The sequence below is a fragment of the Carassius auratus genome, chromosome 20, assembly GCF_003368295.1.
Source record: "Carassius auratus strain Wakin chromosome 20, ASM336829v1, whole genome shotgun sequence".
NCBI lineage: Eukaryota > Metazoa > Chordata > Actinopteri > Cypriniformes > Cyprinidae > Carassius > Carassius auratus.
The window spans coordinates 13,044,998-13,071,272 of record NC_039262.1 but is presented as its reverse complement, the minus strand read 5'-3'; the positions used below and the strand labels follow the sequence as shown (position 1 = coordinate 13,071,272).

The 26,275-nt window shown below is 35.6% G+C and overlaps 1 protein-coding gene across 4 annotated transcripts in view; it reads left to right on the top strand.

Moving 5' to 3' along the window:
- The window catches only part of LOC113120992 (circadian locomoter output cycles protein kaput-like), a 50,558-nt gene that overhangs the window by 12,196 nt on the left and 12,087 nt on the right, over window positions 1–26,275 (top strand). For 3 of the 4 annotated variants that reach the window (XM_026291174.1, XM_026291176.1, XM_026291173.1), the window contains exons 3-13: window positions 12,747–12,808; window positions 13,601–13,834; window positions 14,002–14,089; window positions 21,475–21,534; window positions 22,064–22,212; window positions 23,100–23,191; window positions 23,297–23,386; window positions 23,559–23,679; window positions 23,857–23,970; window positions 25,483–25,601; window positions 25,923–26,005. In XM_026291174.1, the coding sequence (XP_026146959.1) occupies window positions 14,070–14,089; window positions 21,475–21,534; window positions 22,064–22,212; window positions 23,100–23,191; window positions 23,297–23,386; window positions 23,559–23,679; window positions 23,857–23,970; window positions 25,483–25,601; window positions 25,923–26,005 (848 nt within the window). In that variant the 5' untranslated portion in view covers window positions 12,747–12,808; window positions 13,601–13,834; window positions 14,002–14,069. The remainder of the gene's footprint in view (window positions 1–12,746; window positions 12,809–13,600; window positions 13,835–14,001; window positions 14,090–21,474; window positions 21,535–22,063; window positions 22,213–23,099; window positions 23,192–23,296; window positions 23,387–23,558; window positions 23,680–23,856; window positions 23,971–25,482; window positions 25,602–25,922; window positions 26,006–26,275) is intronic. The other variant, XM_026291175.1, reaches the window with a different exon arrangement.

Here is a 26,275-nt window from a genome sequence, read left to right as displayed (position 1 = left end):
CCCTGCCAGTGGAAAGCAGTATTGCTCAGACATTTTCCTGTCTGTAGACTGCTGGACGTTCACGCTAACAAAGGGCGCTTTTGTGAGATCCAGGAACAGGGGCTTGAGGTTGACTGCTGGCCCACAGAAGGGACTCTAACCCTGGGAAATCAGGGTGTGGTGACACAAAGTGTCCTGGAGGGAACAAAAATGACCTTTGCTTGATGATTATCATGTTTAGGATGGATAATCGGCACAGAGATTAGGGATAGCCAAGGGTACTTGGAAATAACAATAGTGATGGAGCCTTTCGGCTGTAGGATTTAGTATTCTATTATTTTTACTCAGAAATTATTAGTAAATTTAGCAAAAAATACCAAAAATACAATGAACTGCAAGTAGTTTATTGAATTAAACAAAATGTTGAAGTAGAATGACTAAAATAGTATTTACTTGTAAAACTTAGATTTTATCTGTTGCGTACTCAAGCAGTCAAAATGACCTGACACCGTTTAATTTGTTCCTCGTGTTATGAAAGAGTCTTTGGCACAAACTCGAACCTTTAATGAATTCTCACAAAGGAAAATATATTTTACTATACTAGAGAGTGCTGTTTATTATTATTATTTACATTTTTTTTTTTTACACTTGTGTGGTTTTATTGTTCATGAAGGAGTCTCTCGTTTGGAGTAATGTCCACACTACTGCTGTCTTCTGGAGTTTGTCTCTCATAACCTCTCACTGAACCATATTGAGTAAAAAGATTTACCAATGTAGGTTGTGTTTTCTTTTACCTTGCATAGTTTTATTGAAGTTATATATATATATATATATATATATATATATATATATATATATATATATATATATATATATATATATATATAAAAATAAAATAAAACAATAAGCCAATTGTAATTTTCATGCTATAGCAAATTAGCTATGAATGACTGATATGAAAATTCTTTACTAGTTTGTGTAAATTAATTAAAATAAAAGCATATATATAAAATATAATTATATATGCTTATTTTTCCATCTTACCAATACACAATAATATGCTTAGATTTTTTTTCTCCCATTTTTCTCACCCAATCAGAACAGACCAGCGACCCATTTTTTGGATAATGACCCACCAATATCTATGATTTATTGAACACAGCATGGAAAATTTGTGCAATGTTTTCTGGATATGACTATGTTTTATGGCTGTAGTCTTGGCACTGTTTATATAAACACCTTTCTGCTGTGTTTGGATCGTGAACTCATTAGATAAATGTATTTACTGCTAGCATCTGCCGAACCATCTCATTGTCACCCTGACAATAAATGTGTGTTAGTATGTTCCTGCTTAAACTGTCTGTGTCCGCTCTCTGTGTATCTCTTAGTAGCGGTTGTCGGTCTTTGATGTGTGTGAATGATGAGCGTAATTTGATTATAATTAATATATTGTGTGTTCTTATTTGGGTTGTACAGTATGTGCATGTTGCATCGCTAAACTAAAATTGGTCTGTGTTTGTGCGGTTCCTCACGTTCCACTGTGTGCATCTAAGCCGTGGCTGGTTTTAAATGTCGACCGTGGTTGCTTATGGATTGATCGTCATGGTAACAGTGGTGCAGTCATCCCCTCTCCCGCCCTGTGAGAGCGTTTGACAAGGACGGCAAGCCCAGCCTGTCTCTGAAGAGCCACTTTTGCTCTTTCACTATCAACAGCATTTTAATGCTTGTGAAACCTCTCCATATGGAAGCTTTCGGTTTAATGCAAGTCTAAGCGGTAGAACATTTTTGAGTACATTGAGAATCTTTAGCTGTGACTACAGATAAAAAAAGAAGTATGATATCCCAGTATGGAGGCATCTTTGTCACAGTTTGTTTTCATAATACTGAGGTGTTTTCTTTCAGGTGTTATATCTTCTTTCAGTCTTTTTGTCCTTGAATTTTGTACCTACTATCTGAAGGTTTCAGCGTATGTTTGTTTGCAGTGTGAGCACACCTTTTCCTGGTATATGTACCGCGGCAGTATATGTACCATGCCCTTTTTTCAGCATTTGACATCACGTGACACATCTGTAATGGTTTTTACTCGTATATATATGAAAGATTACAGAAATTTCTATTCTAAACCTTTCACCCAATCTGTTTGCCATCAGATCATTTTAAGATGTTAAACTTAGGGAAAGTTAACAGTCCAATGATCCAGTATGCAAACGCATTGGAACAATCAGTCCAAAACAACGCTAATGTAAAGAAAACCAGGCTGATTACATCAGAGATGGCGGAGAGAATAGAGACTCATATACTGTGTGTATATATAGAGAGACAACCAAACTGTGAAAAAAGTGTGCTTTTTTTGAATGATTATGAGCTTTTTATATAATTTGATTCTTTTGTGTCCTTTTGGAGCCTCCAAGTGCCCTTTTTTGAAAATATATCTAAATTTAGCTTAAAATAAGCTTGCAGAAAATGCAGTTTGGTAAGAATCACACTTGCAATATTTTTTGACTAAACAAGATATGCTTAATTTCATGATAAATTTGATTGTGATTATTTGCAATTGACCACGTGAAAAAGTTTTATTACTATATATTTAAATATTTTGTGTTTTTTATTATTAATACAGGTGCATTGCGTTTTGAATTTCTTAAATAATTCTGGCTCATGTATTTTTGAAATATTTTATTCAATATGTATTTTTTATGTATTTTAAGTAAACATGATAATTCTAGTTATTGTCCTTTGATCATTGTTGTTTATAATAATAATAATAATAATAACAAAAGACATTACAAAAATCAGCTGTTCTCTCAAAGGTTTATATTTTTCTTCCAAATGGAGAATGTAGGCTACATGTTTGCAGCTTTGGGTTCAGTCAGCGCGTATTAAACCTGAGTAGAGTGCTTCCCAACGTACAGTAAATGCCTTCTATTTCAGCTCGTGTTCCCTAGCCATTCTCTAAAGAGGTCCAGAGGTGTGACATGTGAATGGGCTTTGGGCTGAGTGAGTAATCCCTTGCATTTCCAGACTTAAAAGCCAGTGAAGTCATTTCAGGTTGATAAGGAGTGTTACGGCTAACATACTGCACAATGTTTCCCATGTTATCTATACGGTAACTACACCTGAAGATAACATGCAAATCTGTCACTAGAAAAGAGCAATTTTATGTTTCCAGGGATTGTGGAGTTGACATGGACTGTATAAAGGGAAAAGGAGAACTCTAACTGCTTTAAACAGAAACCCAGTCTTCATATCTAAGTATGGCAATCACTGGTCTTAATGGATTCCTCGTCATTATCAGTGCACATTAATAATATTTCCAAGCTGTTGTCGTATTTGCGTGAGGATAAGTATTTATTTTTACATTGTATGCGTGTAAGGTGGTTGTGTGTTGTGTTATTGCGATTTATCCTTTTACCGTAAGTTTTGCGAAAACTAAAGCATCTCTTTGGAAGAGCATTTTTCTAGACTATTGTGGGTCGATTGTTGCTTGAGTAATGGAGAAAATGCTGAGAGAGAAAATATGAGATGGGAAACTCTGCAGTGGAGGAATTCAGCACATCTATTTTTACCTCGCTTGGTGAGAGTGGTTGCTATGGCATTGCCGATGGGCACCGTTGTCATGCTGGCGTGACTCACATCCTCGGAGCTTCACTGACCTACATCTGAGAGAACACACACACGCACAGAGCCTGTAGAGACTCGATCTGAGGGAGCGGAGGAGAAGAAAGAGAGTGAGAATGTGTAGGCACCTTGCATGAATTTATTAAAAATGGAAAGCAGACTCTGCGGTGTTAAAAAAAAAAATTGAATGTGGATTGGAAGGGAATAGAAAAAGCCATGTTTGGTGGTTATCCTGAGACTGTAAGGAGACAGTTAGTGATGTCGGAGACTAGGTTTGTGTGCAGTGAGGCGATTCACTCAACTAAAAATGTTTATGCAAACTCGCATTTCTTGCATGAAAAAATAATTTTATGATGCTCATTGCGATACATGTCATTGTTCATGACAATTACATATTTATTATTTTTTAATGCATTTTTTTTTTGTCATTAACTTGCAACATCTCTTGAGCTTTATTGTTCACTATTTCTTGAGTCCTTAGTCTTCCTGGGTCTTTATGCATTGATTAGCAAAAGATGTGACAAAGTTTTAAGTGAGTTAACTTGTATCTTCTCAAAGTTCTTGGAACGCACTTTAAAAAGACGTGCATTGCATTCACATATACATTTGATCAGTTCATGCATTTCCTGAAAGAAACTCATGATCTTGACATTGCTAGCTCAATGCTTTTTAGAATGCAAAGTGTGTGTAATTGTAAACTGAAACTAAAACTATTAAGAAACGATTTCGTTTATTGGAAGTAAAGCTGAAATGAAATAAATTCTAAATAATAAATGGAATGAAATTAAACTAACTGAAAATGAGAAATGTTGCTGTGTCAACTAACTGAAACTTGATCGAGTTGACGCACCAAAATTACAAAATGAAAATGAAGCAAAATAAAAATGAAATAATATATTTTGAAATAATTTAATGAGAAATAAAAATAAGAAAACCCATGTAACAAAATTACAAACTGACAATATATAAAAATGTGTGTGTGTGTGTGTGTGTGTGTATATATATATATATATATATATATATATATATATATATATATATATATATATATATATATATATATATATATATATATGTGTGTATATATATATATATATATATATGTGTGTATATATATATATATATATATATATATATATATATATATATATATATAACGTAAAAATATAACATAAAATTATAACCGTGTATAAATAATACTCAAATTTGAAAACAACATTTATCAGGAAATTAAAACAGGAAAGTGAACCAGTCTTTTATTATTGAAGTGTAGACCATAATGATAATCAATCAATCAATCAATCATTCATAAATAAATAGATCATATTAGTCAAAAAGAGCAAATGACAGTCATTGGAATCCTAATATGCAGTTACACAGTTGTGTATCGTCCGTCTGTGACCGTTTGCGTGCAGGTACAGTTCAAGATATGCACAAGTGCGTGAAAATATTCCCAGCCCAGTCGATTGCGTACAGAGCCCCTAAGGGTAGACGTGGGTGTGTGTGAGAAACCTCATCTGTTTGAGTGTGGCGTGAGAGCGGAGGAAGAATTAGTTTGTTTGTTATCTGGTTTTAACCTAGTGCTTCAGGCAGATCTGTTTTGGCTGACTTTGGCCGAATAGGTAAATGTGTAACTCTAGGCAAGAAAGGAAGCTTGGATTTGGTTTCTTTCTGCTATTTCTCGTATTTTCCTTCCCTCCTTTGATACTACTCTGTGTCTTTGTCCTGTTTGTGGTTGGTTAGCTGATAGTTTGTAGACTCCGCATTTGATTGGCTGGAAATCCTTTTATTTCTTTCTCAGCATGTTATTGGCTGCCGTTTGTTTGTGGTGAGCTACTCCTGATTTCCTGATTTGCTGATAGCGAGTGTGTGGTGACTCAGGCCGTCGTGTGATTGGCTGCAGCTGCGGCTGCCTGTTGAGCGGTGATTAAGTCGCAGTGGAAGAGAGAAACGGTGAGCGAGAGAAGCAAAAGTAGGTCACTGGGTCAGCGGGTCAGTGAAGCATCTACTGACATCACAGTTACAAAACCATTGCTCAGCCTACTGTTAATGCCACAACCGCTCTACAGGAAATGCTGGGGACTGCCTTACTTCCTTTTTCTTTTACTCTTTTGCTTTTATGTCTCATTTTATCCTTTTTCACCATGATGAGTTTTTCTTTTACAAACCCTCCCCCTGATTTTTTTTCTTCTTGCAAGCCTTGTCCTTTTTTTCTCTGTCGAACCCTCCTTCACGGTTTAGCAAGTCTTGCTCTGTCAAAACTTTTGCGAAATTGCCTCCATGTCTCGGTGAACTGAAAAAAAATTCACTTTGTCCTACATCCTTTTCCACTCCTCCGTCGCCTCTCTCTCTTTGCATGTGTACCCTTCTCATATGTTTTTCCCAGAATCCCCCACCTTGTATTTCGACGACTTTTTATGTTGCCTCCTAATTCAAAGAAATCCTTTGGATTCCTAGTGATGTATGTGATGTATTTCATGTGTTCAGGTTTTATTTGTGGAACTGTGTCAGAGGATTTCTCTTCCCCACATTTCCCTGTAGTGAAGCCATTCTTTTTTTCTTGTTGAACTGATACTCCGGTAACATTTGTGACTCATATCTGGAAAGCATGTAAATGTAAAAAATATCTTCAGTGAGCAAAATAAAGAATATCAAAAGGACTTTCAATGAAATCTGTAAGGATTGTTTTGTGTCCCTTGTCAAACAATTCTGCTGAATCCTATTTTGAGTATTTGTGTCTGAATTTGTAATCTTTAATCTTGAATCTTCACATTAAATCCAAAATGATCCTCCTGGATGAACTAAAACTCTCAAAAGATTCTTTTTTATGGAGTCCTGGGTGTTTTGTATAATCTTTGTTGAGTACTAATCTCGGGACAGTTGAAAGAAAATTCCTGGCATATTTCCTTTACATTCCTTTTGTTATTCTACAAGGATATTATGTTGCCGCTCATAATACTCTAATGATAATATTTTTGGGAGGATGTGCTAGAAAATGCGATTTATGTTTTTATCCCGTAACACAATTCCCATTTAATTCTTGTAGTTTCTTTCAAATGTAAAACAATTCCAGGAATTTTTATTATTATTAAAATATTAACTGGGTTTTTATTTATTTTTTATTTATTTTTTTAAATCTTATTGTTTATTGTTTGGTTTCATCAGATGTGTATTGTGTTGGAATAATGTTTTGCTTCCGGACAGTCAAAGGATTTCCTTTGAATCCCTTTTGATGTTCTGTATTTTATGCTTTTGATACCTTAACAGTCATATTTGTACTACAAATATCTAGATTTATTTTGTGTTTTGTTAGCATCATTTTCACTACCTCTCAAAGGTTTTTGAAAGAAATCTCTTTTGCTCAAGACTGCATTTTTAAAAAAAATACAGTTAAAACAGTAATACTGTGAAATACTACTGTTTTAACTGTGTATTTCTATATTAATATATTTTAATGTATAATTTATTCATGTGATGACAGCTGAATTTTCAGCTCTGTTACTCCAGTGTCACATGATCCTTTTTACTGACCCCAAACTTTTGAATGGTGGTGTATTTAGTTCCAGTCTGAAGTCTAATAGAAACAACGGGTGTGTTTTGTCTTAAGTTTATTGCGTCTGGTCTGGTTGCTTGTTTGCGACTTTCTTTTGTCCTAAATGTTACAGGAGTGGCTGAATTGAGTCTGAGCTGTGTTGGTATGTTGTTTATTTTCTTTGCGTGTGTTGTCTGGGTCAGTGGTCACATGTAGTGATCAGAAGGGGGACATAGCTGGTGTGCAGCGTGGCGTGACCAGAGGTCCAGACCTGCATGTGACAAGACACTCATAGTAAAAACATGAAAGAGAGATTTCATCAAAACCTGCTTTAACCATCGTTAGCACAGTTGTTTTCATCTGGTCACCTCACCACACATCCGAGCACCATGGACCATAGTGCATTACAGCCATCGTCTTGTTTGCTGTTGTAATTAGTCAGTGTGTCTCCACCGTGTCTACATTTCAGCTAAAGGAATGTGGCTACGTTAGCAGCTAATTTAAACTGAGCTAATCACTTAAATAAACGTCAGAGTTTTCTTTGTTGTTATTCCAGCTTTATAGATGTGATGAGGTTTATATACAAACTATGATGCTGTTTTAGTTCCACGTAAAAAAAAATATATAAAAAAATAATAATCTAAGATTACATTAAAGTCTAAATATTTTGACTTTTCTTTCTCAAAGTATTTTGAAAATATATAAAGAAAAATCAAAATATTGCATATATTTACTTGATTCTTGTAATTTCATCTTTATTCTAAAAAATATTTCTACTTTATTCTCGTCATTTCAACTTTATTCTTGCTATGACTTTAATCTCGTAATCATACATTTTGTATTTTTTGACGTGGCACTAAAACGCTGTAGTATGAAACGACTCATATGTTATTAGTAAAGTTACATCTACAGTAGATATTTTAATACATTTGTTTAAAAACTGCATTGTATTTTATTTAAAAAATAATTTTTTAATGAAAACATTTCTAAAGGGATAGCCCCCACTGATGTTCATAGCAATTTTTCCATACTATGGAAGTCAGTGGGGACTAGAAACTGCAAACTGCAACCAAATATATTTTCTTTAATGTTCAACCAACTCAAGCATGTTTGGAACAACTTGAAGGTTGGTAAATAATGATAAAAGTTTTATTTTTGGGTGAACTGTCCCATTAAGCTTCGCTGCGAATATAGCATATTAAACACTTTTTAAATGTATAGCAATACATGTTACTATTTGAAAATTTGAAATGATTCACAATGTACATTTTTTTCAGCACTTCAGATGAAGAATGACCCAGTTGCGTGTGATTTCTATTTGAACTCATTTGAATCCGTGGGTGTGTTAAGGTATGCGTGTCCGTGCTGCTTCATGTGTGGATGTCATCTGAACTGTTGCTCAAATCATGTGGTAGCTGATAGGTCATGCTAGCTCCTAGCATTAGGCTAATCTTCTTGCTGTTATCGTTTCTTTTTATAGGCCATTGAAATGGCCATGAAGTACAAGCTTGTAAACAAGAACGACCAACTGTTTCTGGCAGGACGACAAAGACAGTCATTTGTTTTATCATTAGGCTGTATTTTATGAGTGTTTGGTGGCTGACTGAAGGCTTTTCTCTGCAGTATGCAAACAACAAATAGCTTTATGGTAGTTTTAACAGTGTCATGTGCTGGGAGTTTTAGGGGTGATTTCACACTAAAGAAGAACCACTGTCTGTTTGACATCAGAGCTTGTTTCATTTGGTTTGCGTGTCACACTAGAAATGGGAATTCAGGGATAGCAGTCCCAGACATCAATATTTTATTTACATTTTTTATACATTGTGCTTTATATTACATTTTATATGTAAGGTTTATTTGTATTTTGGGATAGCAATCAGGTGGAATCAAACTCTGGTTTGGACAACACAATTAAACCATGCATGAAAACAGGATAAATGTTAAATATTTGATGGCATTAACCAAAACACAACAGACTGACTGTGAGCTGATGTATTCTGATTGTAGTAATCTTGATAAGCATGCATACTTTGACCTAACTTTTATCATGATTGCATGCTTTTCAAAGGACCAAACTGGGTCAAAGCTGCTACCTTTGTCTGTGAAGTTTTGTACATTTTATGTGCACATCACTTTTTTTTTTTTCTGACTGTCTTAATGAAAAGACCAGGATGCTGTCTTCTCTATAAGTTGCTCATTGATCATTGCAGTCTTCCTGTTGGAACATGGAAAGAAACCTAATATGAGTGAAGGCAATACCACACCACCACTGCTATATATAGATTGGCCTCAGGGTCGTGTGCCTTTATGACACATGCACTTCCTTGGACATGTCTTGCTACTTGTCAGGGTACTACAGCTCCATCATGTCTCACGCAGCTCACACTTACTGCTCTTTTCCTGCCGGGGGTTTTCCTGTAGAGAGAGACAGTGCCTATTCGTATTTTACAAAGATGTATGCCCTCCCACTTGAAGGGAGGTGCTCATAAATGTAAGTTAGACCTATGTAATAAAAAGAACAAATTAAAATAATAAAAAAATCATTAATTCATTGTATTTATTTTATAATATTTAAGTACTCCCACTAGAAATATGTGTAAAATGCATTTTATATCCCGATCCCGATGTCCCGATGTTCGTGGATTATGTGGTAATATCAGGCGTTCACCGTTCAAATCTCGAACCTCCCGATCTGCTTGCACACAAATCGGGCAGCCCCGATTATTGTCAAACATGTTTGATATTTAGGATCTAAATCGGGATGATGATTTATGTCAGTACTTTCACAGCCAATGCGCAAAACCGCAAAACAGCTGATGTATGGCTTTGTTGGATAGTGGAGATAGAGGAAACTGTTACTTGACAAACACAACTGTCTGTAATGTGGTGAAAACGCATCACGACTGTGTGGAGAAATAGAATTGCTGGAGTGAAATGAGTGAAAACTAGAGCTGAAACAACGAATCGATTTAATCGATTAAAATCGATTATTAAAATAGTTGTCAACTAATTTAGTAATCGATTCGTCGCTAAATAAATTTTATTTGCCATAAGCGGCTCATTTCGTGCATATTTCAAATCTGCAGTGACCAAAGTGTGGCAGTAATGAGCCACCGGAGGTTTTACTCAGCCAGTACAGCAGGTGAAGTAGCGATTAGCCAATAGCTGGCCTCGTTTTATGTCACGTGCTTCCCGAACAGCGTCTCTGCAGCATTCAGCGGGAAGTGGGAGTACTTTACTTTGAGCCTTCAAAATGAAGAGTAACCTGTAAACTCTGCACTACTGAACTGTTTAAGGGGCCGTTCACATATCGTGTCTTTTGCGTGCTCAAGTTCGTTATTTCCTATGTAGGCGCGCAGTATGCACTCTCATAATGGAAGCGACGCGGTCGCGACACGCACGCGGTGCGATGCGCTCGTTTTTCCAGGCGCGTCCACACCGCATCCATTTATCCTTTGCTGAAATTTCCGGGTCTTCATGGAGAGGGCACGTCATGGAGAGAGCACGTCATGGTTGCTTAGCAAAGGCAGACGCCCCAGGGGCGCTTCTGCCCGAGCGCTTTGGAAAGAAGGAGAAAGCGGCGCGACTAGCGTTTTCCACGCGTTTTTAGGTGCGATATGTGAACGGCCCCTAAGAATTTTATTTGTGCAGATTCTCCAGTACAAGGTTGTTTGCAAAAGTTTAGTCGTAAAAGCTGATAACATTGCTTTTTAACAGTAAACATTTAAAGCTTTACAAACATGTTATGTGATCAGTTTGTCGTTTACCAGTTCATAATTCAGGCTTGCAGCCTAATTATGACTGAATGAGAGAGGTAAATGTTTGAGTATATTTAAAATGCACTTCTTTTCTAAGTATTCACTGCCTTTTTTCACACAGCAGGTTTTTTGTGTGTGTCCCAATTTTTTTTTTTTCTGGACAACCTTCTGATGGATTTTACTTTAAATTGTGAGTTCCATTCAGGTTTCATGCCATTGGCACTTTTTTTCGAAGGATTGTTTACAATTTCACAGCATAAGCTATAAAGCTTTTTCCCAGTAAATAATAAAATACAATGCACTGCAATTTTATTCTGTTTTATCCTTATACTTCGTGAAAATATGTTCTCAAAGATTCCTTAAGCTTTGTTTGGGATGTTAAACTACTTTAGGAGCTCTAAGGACTGCCATGGTGAAAACAATATTTGAAATCTCCTTGTGAATTTTGCTAGAGTATGGGTCAGTGTTTTGATTGCAGAAGAGTTCGACAAAGGATTACTAACATAATAAAACAACTCCAGGTATATTTTTGATGAGGATATGACAATGCAAAATGGTTAAAATCTCTTAAAAGTCTATGCTGAATGATAAAGACCCTTTATTAATAATTTACTTGGGGAAAAAATGGAAAAAACTAAAATATAAGTACATAATCCGATTAATCGATTAATCGTAAAAATAATCGACAGATTCATCGATTATCAAAATAATCGTTAGTTGCAGCCCTAGTGAAAACCAGGTGAGTGCAGAAAGCTTGCATGCTAAAAAAAACAATCAGTGACGATCTGCTGCGTGAGATCATGTGAGGCGCTCCCTCTGGCATGATAATCTTAATGATATCTTGCAGTGTGTGATGTGCCACGGTGTTCAAATCTTGTGTGTGCTTGTTTAATATTTGAGGAAAGATAATCTGCAAAGATTCTCCTTATGTGTGTGCTGCAAACAGATTTCAAAATCGGTTATGATTTCAAAACTCCTGTAGTCTGAGCCAGGCTTTAGACCTCTTAGTGGTTCCTAGATCAAAACTTAAGAATAGAGGAGGTAGAGCATTTTCTATTGCTACGATCTCCCACCTGAAATTAGAACTGCACCCACCCTGTCCATTTGTAAAGTGAGGTTAAAAACTTTTCTATTTGATCTGTCTTATACAAAATGAATGTTTATGCGGTTGTCCTGTTTGTCATTTTTCTTTTATCATGTTATGCTGCTTATTTTAAACTTTTGCATTCTGTATAGCACATTGGTCAACAGAAGTTGTTTAATTGTGCTTTATAAATAAAGCAATGGATTGATGAAGGTGCGGTGAATTCTGTATATTCTGACAAGTTCTGTTCTTATGACAGCTGAACTTCGGCCCTGGTTTTACAGTACTGGATGTTTATCTTTGGAGAAGGTCTTGCCAAGTCGTTTATCAGTCTTGGCAGTACATCACAACATCTGTGGCCTTGTAAAATATCTAGTAGTAGGCTGAATAGTTTATTTTGGGATGGACAGAACTGTTAGTTCTAGGGGAAAATGTTAAGCTTCAGTTAAGCCATTATTTTGGGTACGGCACAGATTTTTTCCCCCTTTTTTTTCTCACAAAATGTTTACCATGATGACTTTAGGGACTTTAAGGTCATGACCCTTCTTAGGCTTACTGGGTCAAAGGGATATAAATATATATATATTTTATTTTTTTGTTTTGTTTTTCTCTTGAAACCCGAACCTACTTTTATTAATTCAAATGTTTTTATTTTATTATAATCTTCTTGGTACTGGTTAAGCTAATGTATTACTATTTATCTAATGTAATTAAAGTATTTTTTTCTGGAGCCAGCTGTTTATGTGACTAATTTCTGTTTCTCTCTGTGTTTCAGATTTAAGAGCAGATTTACAGTGGTTCAGGAACATTGCTGCTATTACAGAAATAATGACATGAGTAAGTTTGTTACCTACAGAATTAGTTATTTAATTAATCAGTTATTAATATTTTATACATTAAAATTCAGTCATCTTAAAAATGACTACATCATTTATTTTTTGCCATCTATACTCTATACACATTTTTATATTTTCTACAAATATTGTTCTGCTATTAAATATTTAATGTAATAATAACTTTTATATTGTTAGTAATATTACAGGAGCGAAGTAACTTTGATTCCATACAGTGATTTCTATTTTTATTGAAAAACCTTCTTATTTGAGAATCAAATGTGTTAAACAGGCTTTTGTGTAAAGTTTAATTCTATATCTCTCAATCATCATTGCATTGCATTATATGTTTTGCCCCCACATTTAAAAGAACAAAGCTTTGAGCATTTAAGTGTCATCTTACAAGACATATTATTCGTACATCTGATATTTATATGAGTGCTATGTATGTAGTCTTTTATACAATAAAAGATCTCTTTCGGAAATTCGAATTTCAACTTGTATATATAAGCATCTGCCAAAAGTAATCGCATATTTTTGCTCCGTTTTGGCTTCTTAATAAAATTGAGGTGTTATTTCATTCTCATATTGTCCTATATCATACTAAATGGGTCACAAAAAACATATGCAATTTTTTTTTCTTGAAAGGTTCAGTAAACTTCAGTTTCGGGCCATTGTTTTATAAGTCAGGCATTTAGTTAAGTTAAGATGACTTAAGGAGTATTGTAAAACATATGACTTTTATTACTTATAAAATGGATTTTTTTTTTTTTTGTTTGTTTGTTTTTTTCCTTAGGAGGTGGCTAGTGCTAACATGTGGTGCCTCCAGTCTCACACACGAATGAAAGCACATACACCCCACAGGGACCCGCAGCAGGCTTCTCTACCTTGACCTCAGAATCTTCTGATTGACCCTGCACACAAAAACATTCATATTCACACGCAACTTCTGTCTTGCCCACAGATTGGCCTCATCCTACATCCTGTGGCAAGCTCCTCTCTTCCTTCCTTAGAGCAAGCAGGCCTGGAGGTAAGTTTGCTTTTGAATGAATTATTAAATTATTACATTTATTCCTCTTGTGTCTTTTTCAAGGCACTTTTATACACTAAAACCCAGATAAATGTATTTATTCATTTAGAGTGTGTCTAATTTAAATTGCATTAAATGTTTTTTTGCTTGCTTTGTTCTTGACACAGGTTACAAATGTCTACCTCACGCTTAAAGGTCCTCTCTCTACAACTGCGACCCTGAACACACTACAAAAATGACCTCTAGCATAGACCGGTAAGTCCTCGGTTGACCCCAAACCATGACATCACGTGAAGAAAGGATTCTGTTAACAATAGCCGCAATCGCCAACACATATTAGAGAAGCACATTACAACAATTAAGTGACTAATAAAAAAACTCAACATCTGGGGTGGGCGATTTATCTGCAGACAAGATTTATAGGCCTTGACCAGTTAAATACATGCACTTGTATGTAAAAATGGCCAGCTTTGCAAGTTTCGTCATAAACACAGTAATTTAGGTCTTAAGTAAAAGCGAGCAGCTGGGAAAGAAAACACATGTGCAACATTATATTAGATCCGGCCAGCTCTTAAAATGACAGCAGTCTAATATTCCCACTGTCTGGCATTCATGTTCATTCATACTTGTTTTCAGTGAGCTTGTTTTTTTTAATTTAGGCTAGTAACACCATAGCCACGGTTAGAGTTACAGCAGATGCACAGAAAGCTTTGTAGCTGAGATGGACGGCTCATAGTAAACAATCTTAATATCTTTGTGTAAACCGCTTTCGTTGCCTCTTACGTGCAGATGTAACACACCCATGGCCAGTTGCTATAGTGACTTACAGTGAATGGAATAACATTAAACATTCCCGCTCTTGCCAGCCTCACTGCGCCCGGCTTCCTTCTAACTGGTCGGGCCTGTTGAGTGACAGTGAGATGGGCCATTGTGTGGCGGCGGTGTGGAATTTTCCAGGCTTATCTCTGGATTACCGCCACACTGAATAGAGCTGCAGCTCCATTTTCCTCTCTCAAAGGTTTCCAGGTAAAGTAAGTGGAGATGGCACCTACGGTCGAAAACAGGGACCATATGGTGCTTGCACAATCTGTATTCTCTTACCATCTGTATATTTTTGGGAGCTCCACTTTCGTCTCATCTCTCAGGCAGCATGAGCTCTAAGTGGCCCTTCAGGACACGGTCAAACATAGCTAGATTGAATGCAGGGCAATTTCTAACTTATTTAATATTTTTTACTTCTGTGATGTCCAATGTAGTAGACAAACAGTTTTATACAGTAGTTTATAATGCAGGGCGTCAGTTATGTTGTCAGAACAACTTCTGTGTGTTTCTACGAAGCTGACAAAAACACCTTCATCAAACTTCCGTGTGTTTCTGCAAAGCACAGTTTGTGTTGATTGATTTGAGTAAAAAAAAAAAAAAAAAAAAAGGGAAAATGAAGCTCTACACCTTCAGTCTCTAGAGGTACTTTTTCTTTTCCTAATTTTTTTTTTTCTGAAATATTTTGGTGTATTTGTCATTCTTTTAAGCCACTTCTTTGGAAAACAAGAAAAAATCAAGTTTTGAATATTTTATGTTTAGCATACTGGGTGTTTGAGTTGCATTTTAAACATTAAATGATATTGTAATTTTAATAGAACTATAAACAACATTGTAAAGTATAAGCTGCTACATGAAATAATTACTTATTAACTTATTGTAGAAACTACAGTTTTATTATACAAATTATGAATTGTTATTTTGATGGCAGATATACAATAAATGTGTGCAGTGCTTGTGTTTTCTTTTGTAACACTGGTACATTTTGTGTTTTCAAATCCAAATGTCCAGTATTTAGAATTTTTAGTATTATATGGTTTCCTGCTATCAGAAAAGGAGAATTATTTGATGTTTCTTTTTTTTTTATTCATAATTAAAGATTCTTTATAAGTTTCTCATCTTAAAATTGAGAAGGACACAAAAACTTACCTCATTTGAACTCTAATACTTTCTTTAGTAGATCTTTAATTTTCACAATCGCATTTTTAGTTGAAGTTCATACCAAGTTTGTAATCACTTTTGTGATAAGCAAAGTGGTAAGCATTTATGCACTCTCATCCTCGCCTCCTGTAGTGATGAGACTGGTCTTACCTGCTGTACAGTGAAGCCAAAGTGAAACTACTAAAACCCTTTTAGTGTAAACCGATATATTTAGACTTCACCATGCAGTGACACCTACCATCATGATTGCCTTTTGATAATGTCCACAAAGCTGTGCTAACCTTTATGACCACATCTCTATCTGAATTTGGGACATGTCACAGTTTCTTTAGACAAGGTTCTCTGAAATCTTAGTTTTGATGGAAAATTATGCTTCATGTCAGGTTTAAGTATTAAAATATGCTAAAATATAAATGTGTGCATGTAAAACAATATCAGTAGAGCAACACATAACTCAAAACTTAGTCTAAGCAAACATCCATTGGACTCGCTGCTGTACATTCGACATTATGAACTTATCACACATCTTTTCTTGTTTTTACAGCCAAATTTCTTCAGACATTTACATTGTTCGTTCTTAATGATGTTTTGATTAGTCATATCTGATATTTTTCCCCATTCACATATTTGACACTTTCTAAACAACGTCTGACAGCAACTTGGGGGAAGCTCAGACTCCAATTTCAAAACGAATTGTCAGAACTGGCAAATGTTAGTCTTAATATAATGTTTGCCAAGCAATAAGACATCAACATTGTGACTTGAGTTCAAGTCAGGAGTCTCAAGTCCACATCTCTGATTTTCACCGATAAGCATTTCGTTGAGCAAATCTAGGTCAAATGTGTTTTGAACAGTTCTGGGCTGCTTTAAAAACGTTCAAATAAAAGTTACAATTTGGTTGAATACAGATAAACTAGGGCACTTAAGCTTTATTGATACATTTCTTGCATCAATTTCATGACTAAGGCTTCAACCCATTTGTCCATGTAGTAAAAGTCTATGGGGTCGAAAAGTATACAGTGGACTTTCATTCTATTGACAAAAAATATGGGAACTAAAAAAAATTTCAGCATAATTACTCCACACTTCAGTGACACGTGATCATTCAAAATGCTGATTTGCTGCTCAGAAAACACTTATTATTATTTATTATTATCAGTGTTGCAAACAGTTGTGCTGCTTAATATTGTTTTGGAAATAGAAATTTCATGATTTATTTAAAATAGAATGGATTTTCTAACATTATACATGTCTTTAGTGCCAATTTGATCAGTTTAATGCATTCCTAATGAAAAATTGTTCAAATAAATAAATATAATAATATTATTCTAAATGAGTATGGGTCATTGACATTGCCATTTGTATCGTTTAAAAACAATGGCGATGATAAATTATCAGGAGATGTCCCACTTTTCCTGTATTAGTTTAACAAAGTGTACTTTGTGTGGCAAACTGCTGAAATGTTTAAATTTTTTCCTTTTTTGAGTCCTACTCCAAATATTGGTTCTTAATAAATGCCAGTGCCATGAATTGATACCTCTCTATAAGATATACTCTTCTATTTAAAGGTACAGGTTGTAGGACCTGCCACTAGAGGGCATACTACCAAAACAATAAATTGCGTGGTTTGTTGACGCTAAGAAGGAGCATTGAATGATGGGATTTGTTGTCTTCTACCCAACCTCTGACGGCCATCAATCAGACGGAAAGATAAATCATGGCTTTAACGCGAGTTCAACGATTTGCGCGAGTAGATTACATACATGCAAAGACACGATCAGATTATGAATCCGACGCGTCCTCGCACGGGTCTAGAGACGTGATGCCCCGCGTTTGGCGTGTATATGCCCCATAATACTAATCTTGTTATAATAGTATATGTTTTCTGTAAAGATATGAATCAAAACAACTCACCTGTCGAGTAAAACACAAGCAAGATCGGCTTCTCTTTCTAGTTGAAGTTTGTCGTGAAGCTACTTCCGCATTTGTCCACGACACTGTTGTCATGTCATTTCTACGTCAGTAAAGGCGGTAACAAAGGGTAACTAATGTCATTGACAGGTACACTGCCCCGTGTCACTGTTTAGAATGGGAGTTTTCTCATGATTTACAAGTAGTTGAAAACACTAGAGATATTGTTAGTAATCAGCTGGACAAAATATATAACACTAGCCTTGTGGTTTTGGGGTATTTTACTGCAAATATCTTACAAATTGTACCTTTAACAATCCTTAACAAACTACTTAGGCCCCCGATATTTTTAAAAACACAGCTTTTACTACACGGTTTGGCCGTTCGTCCACACGTAAATGCAGCACCAGGTCACTGAAACGCCTGCCAAGATTTTCAAAAACTCCGGGTTGCACGGTTGTAGACAGCGAAACCGGCGTTTTTGATTTGTGAACGGTTGTAGACAGCGAAACCGGCGTTTTTGGTTTGTGACATTGGAGTCAGCGCTATTATCTCCACCTACTAGAAACTACAGACTTCTGATTGGCCAACATGGCTTTAACAGTTGAGATTATATCACCACCTGTTGGTTTGGCATGCTCTTTTTTTTGTGTGGACGGAGATTTTTTTTTTTTAAACGGAAGAAGGAAAAACTCTGTTTATAAAAAAGACCCCGTGCACGTGTGTAGTGATCAGTTCTGTCCTCTGAAACATCTTTATTGCGTTGTTGTGGTCATAGGGTTGGTGTGTTTGCCTTACAGGAGTCAGAAAGATTAGCAGACTAGTGACAAAAACAGTCACTGTCACAACACAAACACTATTAAAGTTAATGATCAGCCATCCACATCCTCTATGTGCACGTGTCGGAGAAAGAATGGAGAAATGTTACTACACAAACACCGCATTGTTTTTGGAGTATAAATGTAGGTCATCATATTTTTCTGCTTCTAATTGTTTCAGTGAGGTCCGTTTAAGTATACAGAAATGATCCGCATTTTCAAAACTAGTCGTTCGTAAAGCAGTCAAGCGGATGTTAGATTGTGTGAGAAAGAAAATGCTGCAATATGAGTGTGCAGTGACTAATAGACTTGTTTGTGTCTTCAAAACAATTAGAGCACTCCTCTCACTTTAATGTGTGTGTGCTGTCACTGTGTAGAGGGTCTTTTAGACTGAGCAACTTTAAGCTTAAAGACAGGTGTGGAATGAGGTCATTCAGAGTCGTGAGCTGATACACATGCTCTTATCCTGGCAGCGAGTCATGGTAGTGGCAAATGCGGTGACGCATTTGGAGGCGAATGATGTTGAAAGTTGAGTGTGAGGCTTAATATGCAACTGAAGCATTCATTTGCATTTCGTACATAACGTTATGGGATTCTGGCTCCAAGGCTGGAAAATGTACTAAATGTACTATGTTCAACGAATATGTGTAATCCTTTCTGTTTGTGACGAATGAATTGATATCTTATATGCTAGTGTACTTCATGTTTATGCATGTAATAATATATGTCTGCTAACAATATGCACTAAAAATATTGATGACCCATCTTGCACTAATGGGCATGTCCAATTTTTTGTCCAATAAAAATATCACTAGAATAAATGTCTATTCCTATTGCAATAGCAAGTAGCAAAGACTTAAAAAAACTTATCATGTATTTTATATAGACTAAAGTGATGACAGACAATTATAATGATACAAAAGATTTCTATTTCAAATAAATGATTTCGTCGAAGAATGCAAAAAAAAAAAAGTCTCAAGGTTTCCACAAAATTATTAGGCAGCTCCACTTTTCAACTTTTGAATATTGATAATAATAAATGTTTCTTGAGCAGTAAATTAGCGTATTAGTATGATTTCTGAAGGATCATGTGACACTGAAGACTGGAGCTATGATGCTGTGATTGCCATCCCAGGATAAATTACATGTTAAAATGTGATAAAAACAGAAATCGGTTGTTTTCAACTATACAGATTTTTTTCAAATATTTTATTTTTGGTTTATTTTTGAGCAAAAGTGTAAACTTAGGACTATTGGCTTATGTTTTTTTCTTTTCAAGGACAAACTGAAATTTACGCCTTTTCTCTTAATTGTCCTAATTAAATTATGTTAGGCAGTCTTACCTCCTCTTATTGTACGCACCCTCCGTTTTGAGCAGATGGCTTTGATTTTCACAGCGCAGATATAAATATCTTTTTGTTTGGCAGCCAAATCAGTTGACGTCAATGTCTTTTTTTTTTTTTTTTACTCCGTAATAGATGTTAGACATTATTGTTATTTTTCCCTTTATTTTCTTTTTCTATTTCAAGTATCACTTAATATTTTAATAAAAAATGCAGTTTTCACATACTGCAATAAAATTGACCATATAATATGGCATTATTATGGCCTTATGCAAACACAGTCTCACACCCAAAAGCCTTGATGCAAATGGCCTGAGGAAAACTCTGAATTGTTTATGTAAAATTGTGGTAATGGACACCCAGTGGCAGAGCAAAATGCACACTGTTTTATTTACCCAGCCTATTGTTTGCACTCTGTAATCTCGCAACTTTGCAAATACACATTCATACGGTTGACTTGCATCTGGTCTCGCAAACATAAAAACACTCATTCGATCGTGTGCATGCATCAGTCTACTCGCATGCACCAAATAAAAGGTCATTGTGATCTCTGCAGTTCCAGGGACAGATGCACATTTTGTACACCCTGTGCAAAAGACCAATTATCTCAGGGCTAAAAAAGACTTAAATTGTTGTGTCGTGTTGAGATGACCTTAAAGAGCTCATCCAGAAATTAAAGCTGCCATTTACTCAACCCCTTGTCATTTTAAACCCATACTACTTTGGAGCAGAGATGCTGCTATGACATCAGTCATGAAATCCAACCCCAGTCACGACCGTTACTAACTGACTTCAGTTCCCTTGCCATGACCAGCTGGTCTCGTTTTCTGTCTTGTGCTCTCAAAGCAGCTGAGTCAGAGAACACTGGCAATCTAAATATATACTGGCACAAACAGCGCCCCTACAGGCCTTTATATCCACCACTGCCGCTGACCTATTGCCGGCTTAATCAATGAATTATTGCATGACCTGATAATGTTTAAATATTGTGGGGTGTCCAAAGAAAAGGCTTGCACATTTTCTTTTTATAATTCCTCATTTACTCACCCTCACGTGGTTCCAAACCTGTGTCATTGTATTCATTTTTTCCTGTGAAACTGGAAAAATGTTGGAGATTGTTTGAGTTGCCCTTTTCCATTCAATTACAATGAATGGGAGCAGAAAGGATCAGAAAGGTTTATGTGTCAACAATATTTGATTCAAGAATTCATTGTTCTTTTGAGTCGGATCTTAGCAGCTATAAAGAAGGTAAATCGTGTTATCAGTTACCCACGCTCTTGTCATTCCACACACAAGACTTTTGTTAATCTTCGAAACGCAATGAAACCTAACAGATTTTTGTCTCTCGACTGAAAGTTCATTCCAACAGCTTCTAAAGGTATATATGTGAATAAAAGCCTAGATAAAATCTGTTCATATATTAAGTCATAGAATCATGGAATCATCATATAAAGTCACTTTTGTGATTACAAACACTGGAACACATGAGGACTGAAACTGTCCTTAATTGGCAACCCACACAGATGAGCAGAGCTCGCATTGGTCAAACTGGTCTAACCTCTTTTTTTTACTTTGACTGTCTTTTCAGGGATGACAGCAGTATCTTTGATGGGTTGATGGAAGAAGATGAGAAGGACAAAGCAAAAAGGTCATTACACAAGCAAAACGTGATCATCATTATGATTCCTCAACGGGAATTTCCTTTCTTTTACCTTGAGTCGAACTCCTGTTATGAGCCAACCCTTTATTCCATATCTCATGCAAGAGTGGTTTAAACATGATTTATTACACCAGAGGATTGTATAGACAAGTCCTTTTTCATGGTAGTATAACCAAAGTGGTTTTGCAGCAGGAATAGAAACTTAAGTGTGACCTAGTTATGACTGTTTAAACCGGAGTGCACAGCTTAACCCTCATTTTCTGTATACAGTCACAGAACCGTGAAATGGTTTCTCTCAGCATTTTTCTCAGATAAGATAGCGTCCCTTTATCATTTTGAGGAGTAAATTGTAAAATTTAAGATAATTAAAAGATAGTTAGATGACGTGTGTCTTGGTGCTTAATTGGGACTTCGAAAACTTCTTAAATCGCTGTTAAATTATCTTATTACTCTATTATCTGGAAGTCAGCACTTGATTTCCACTTGAATTTTCCACCTCTTGTTTTTCCACCTACAGAGTTTCTAGGAACAAGTCGGAGAAGAAGAGGCGAGACCAGTTCAATGTGCTCATCAAGGAACTGGGCACCATGCTGCCGGGCAACACCCGCAAGATGGACAAGTCTACCATCCTACAGAAGAGCATCGACTTCCTGCGCAAGCACAAAGGTTACTGCATTGCCATACCTAATAATTGTAACCAAATTTGTAATTTGGTTTCCGAAAATAAAAGCAGATTCAGTATTTTCATTGCCTAAAAGGAAAATATTAAGGGAAAAAAAGCAAAGATGTAGTTAACGAAATTTTAAATACTACAGAAAATTAGTATTTTATTTTCATATTTTACAGTCAGTTATGGTTTCTGTGATTTCACAAGCCATACTGTTTACTACTAATGAATTCTAGCCAAGAACCACCCACTCAGACAGGAAGGAGCTGTCTCATGACATATAAAATGGCATGTGAAACCTCCGCCAATTAGATTTTTAAAAATTTTTTTTAGATAAGAGTGGATATTTCTGAAATCAATAAGACTATAGTAGACAAAAAGTGGTAGCTCATTCAATTATTAGTACAACAGTCCTTAAAAAAGATAATAATAATAAAAATAATAAAAAAAATAAAATAAAAAAAAGGTAAATTTGGACGGATATCATTTGGCATCATTTTTGAGGATCATGGCTTTTTTAAATGTGGTGTGTGTGCCGGACAGAGATTGAGAAGTTTGGTACAGTGCCAGAAACTTTTAGAAAACTGAATTTAATAGCAAATAAAATAGTATAAATTGAATCAAATATATTAAAAAGGCAAAGTGATAATATTACATTAGCTAAAAATTAAACCTGGAATGCAAAACCAATTCAAAACAGAAACAACTGAAATATTCAAAAATATAAAAACCCTGTTTAAGAGGGCTGATATTACAAGTTGCATAATTGTGTTCTATTTTATTTAAAGTGAACATTTATAATTAATCAGGTATTTAGTATATTAACCTGGTGAAATAAAGCTTTGTTTTAGTTCTTTGTCCAGTATTTGTATCGTCTTTCTATCAGAAATTGCTGCACAGTCTGAGTCGAGTGAAATCCGTCAGGACTGGAAGCCTCCTTTCCTCAGCAATGAGGAGTTCACACAGCTGATGCTGGAGGTGAGGGCTTACTCATACACACACATTCGCCTAAACACTCTACTTATGTGTATTTATTCAGGAAACACTAAAAGTGCAGAATTATTGATATTGTTTTGAATTTAGGCTCTAGATGGCTTCTTTTTGGCCATCATGACAGACGGAAACATAATCTACGTCTCAGAAAGTGTCACGTCTTTATTAGAACATCTACCTGTGAGTATAAACACACTGCATTTATTACAGTAAAATTCAAGTCAAATATTATACCAATTTAAAACAACACTTTCTGTTCTAGATATATTTTAAAATGTGTTTATCCCTGAGATGTACAGTTTTACTGCTTTAATATGAGAGATACTGATAGTGTCTGGTGTTGTGTTTTCAGTCTGATCTTGTGGATCAGAATCTGTTGAATTTCCTTCCACTGGGTGAGCACTCAGAGGTGTATAAAGCTCTATCCACACACATACTGGAGGGAGAGACCCTCACACCAGACTACCTGAAAAGTAAGGACCCCTCTCAAACATGCTGTTTTTACATGTTTATCATCTCATCATGACCAAACAATTCTTCTAGTCTGTCTCTCTTTGTTATTGTCTCATTTCTTTGAGCACAGATCACTAGACAAGAGCTCATTAATGCTGTTTTCTTGTTTTGGTTTTGTTTTGTTTGCTTCCCCGCAGCAAAGAACCAGTTAGAGTTCTGCTGCCACATGCTCCGGGGCACGATCGACCCGAAAGAGCCGCCCGTTTATGAGTATGTCAAGTTCATCGGAAACTTTAAGTCCCTCAACACTGGTGAGTGCCAGAGCGAGTGCCTGCAGCATCAGCCGAGTCTTTCATATGGATCCGTTTATTGAATTACCCGGCCAAGTGCTTGATTGCTTGTGCTTCTTATGAGGGTAGATGGAGCAAGGATCATTATTTGAATAGGAAGTGTTGCGAAAAGCCAGTGTGCCAAAGAAACAGGCTTCTGACCCAGATTTTGAGATGGAAAGTTGACCGTTTGTGGCTTAAGGTGAAGTGTGTAATTTGACAGCCATCAGTAAATATAACTGTAAAAATAATGAATGCCTTAGTTTGCACATATAGATAGTCCCACCTCAAACTCACACCATTGTGGGAGCCAGTGTTGGTTGGAATGATTTTTGGATTTTTTTTTTTATTTTTTTTTATTTATTTTAGTTTTTTCAGAGGGTCTCTGTGGTTATCAGGCCAATCGACCTACAAATAGACTTAATTATACAGTAGTTGATGAGGGAGTATTTAAACCTTTAAATAATATAGAATATTATATACAATAAATACAGAAATGTTTTAATGCTGTCAGCGAATTTATCATCAACATTAATGATAAGATTAGATGAGATGAAAAAGTCACCGTGATGATAATTAAAACCATTTTGATTAAAATAGATAATGCATAAGGATACTCATTATATTCTATTTCAGGAGTTCAGGTTAATAAACATCATTTGTATGCTTGAAAAGTTAACTAATAATTGTTTAATGGTGGAAAAGTTCAGTTTGTCATAGTTTGATTCATTTTTTTTATATATATTATTTATGTCGATTATTTATGATCCTTCTAATTTGCTGATTTGATGCTCAGGATGCTTAATACATTTATTATTATTATCAGTAATATTTTTTGCACTTGTTTTTATTTAGATAACTATATATATATATATATATATATATATATATATATATGTGTGTGTGTGTGTGTGTGTGTGTGTGTGTGTGTGTGTGTGTGTGTGTGTGTATGTATGTATAGATAGGTATATATCTCTATATATATATGTGTGTGTGTGTTTATTATATTTTGACCAGTTTAAAGGTAAAAAAAAGACTAATAACAGACCCTATTTTTATGGTAATTTAACTTGTTACAGGTATGGCTTTAAAGTAATTCTTCTTAGTAATAATAAAAATAACTATTTTCATATTAAATGTTCTATTATTATTATTATTATTATTATTATTATTATTATTATTATTAATTTTAGTGAGTTTAAAATGGACCTAAATTAATGAATCAATCAGTAAGACATTAAACAAGGCTAAATGTTAAAAAAAAAATCAACATCTAACATTTTTGTCCAAAGACAAGCTAAGTGTTGAAAACGAAACACTGCATAAATGTACTGTTTTCCATACAAGAAGAGTTTATTGTACCTGGATTAATATTTAGTAATGGACGTGTCCTCGCAGGTGCTGCCCCCTAGTGGTATACTAAAGAAAATAAGCTTATGGATTTCTCTCAAAACACTTCCATTCATGAAGATTTGCTGGTCTTTTTCTCTGTAGTGCCTAACTCGACACGTAACGGCTTTGAGGGAGTGATCCAGCGATCGCTGAGGCCCATGTTCGAAGACCGAGTGTGTTTCATAGCCACTGTGAGGTTAGCCAAGCCTCAGTTTATCAAGGTAGGTTGAGCCAAAGCCGACTTGGCACCTTCTCATTGGTCCTGTGATTTCTAATATTTGCCTGACAGACAGTGACAACCCCAGTGAGATCTGTTGTGTAAATATTCATCATGACACGGGGTGAATGTATGTGTGTGGGCGTGTTGATAGACACTGTACATGTTTGTACAAGAATTGGCTTTGTTTTTGAAGACACTGATAAATGACCAGCATGCAAAACACTCAGTGTGAGAAGTAGGTCACTTGGTTTCTGTTCTGCTTTTTGTCTGCTAGATGTTCTTATAAGGACGAACGCTCTTGTTTATAACCTCTGTTCCGCAGGAAATGTGTACTGTGGAGGAGCCCAATGAGGAATTCACCTCCAGACACAGTTTAGAGTGGAAATTCCTCTTCTTGGACCACAGGTACAAACTTCATCTGTTCTCACGATTGTTTTCGTGAGCTCATCGTCAAGCACACACATCACCTTCCCTCTCCAAGAAAACGAAAGAGTACCTCTGCTAGTTAGATTGACTTAGGTCCGGATATTATCTGTCTCAGGAGATCGGATCACTAAAGGTCACTAAAGATTTTACTTTGGATAGAATGTGTCTCACGTGAACTCATGGGATTGGATTTCAAGGAGAGGATCTCTGATTTCATGGCTGTATATCTACTGATACATCACTATGTCA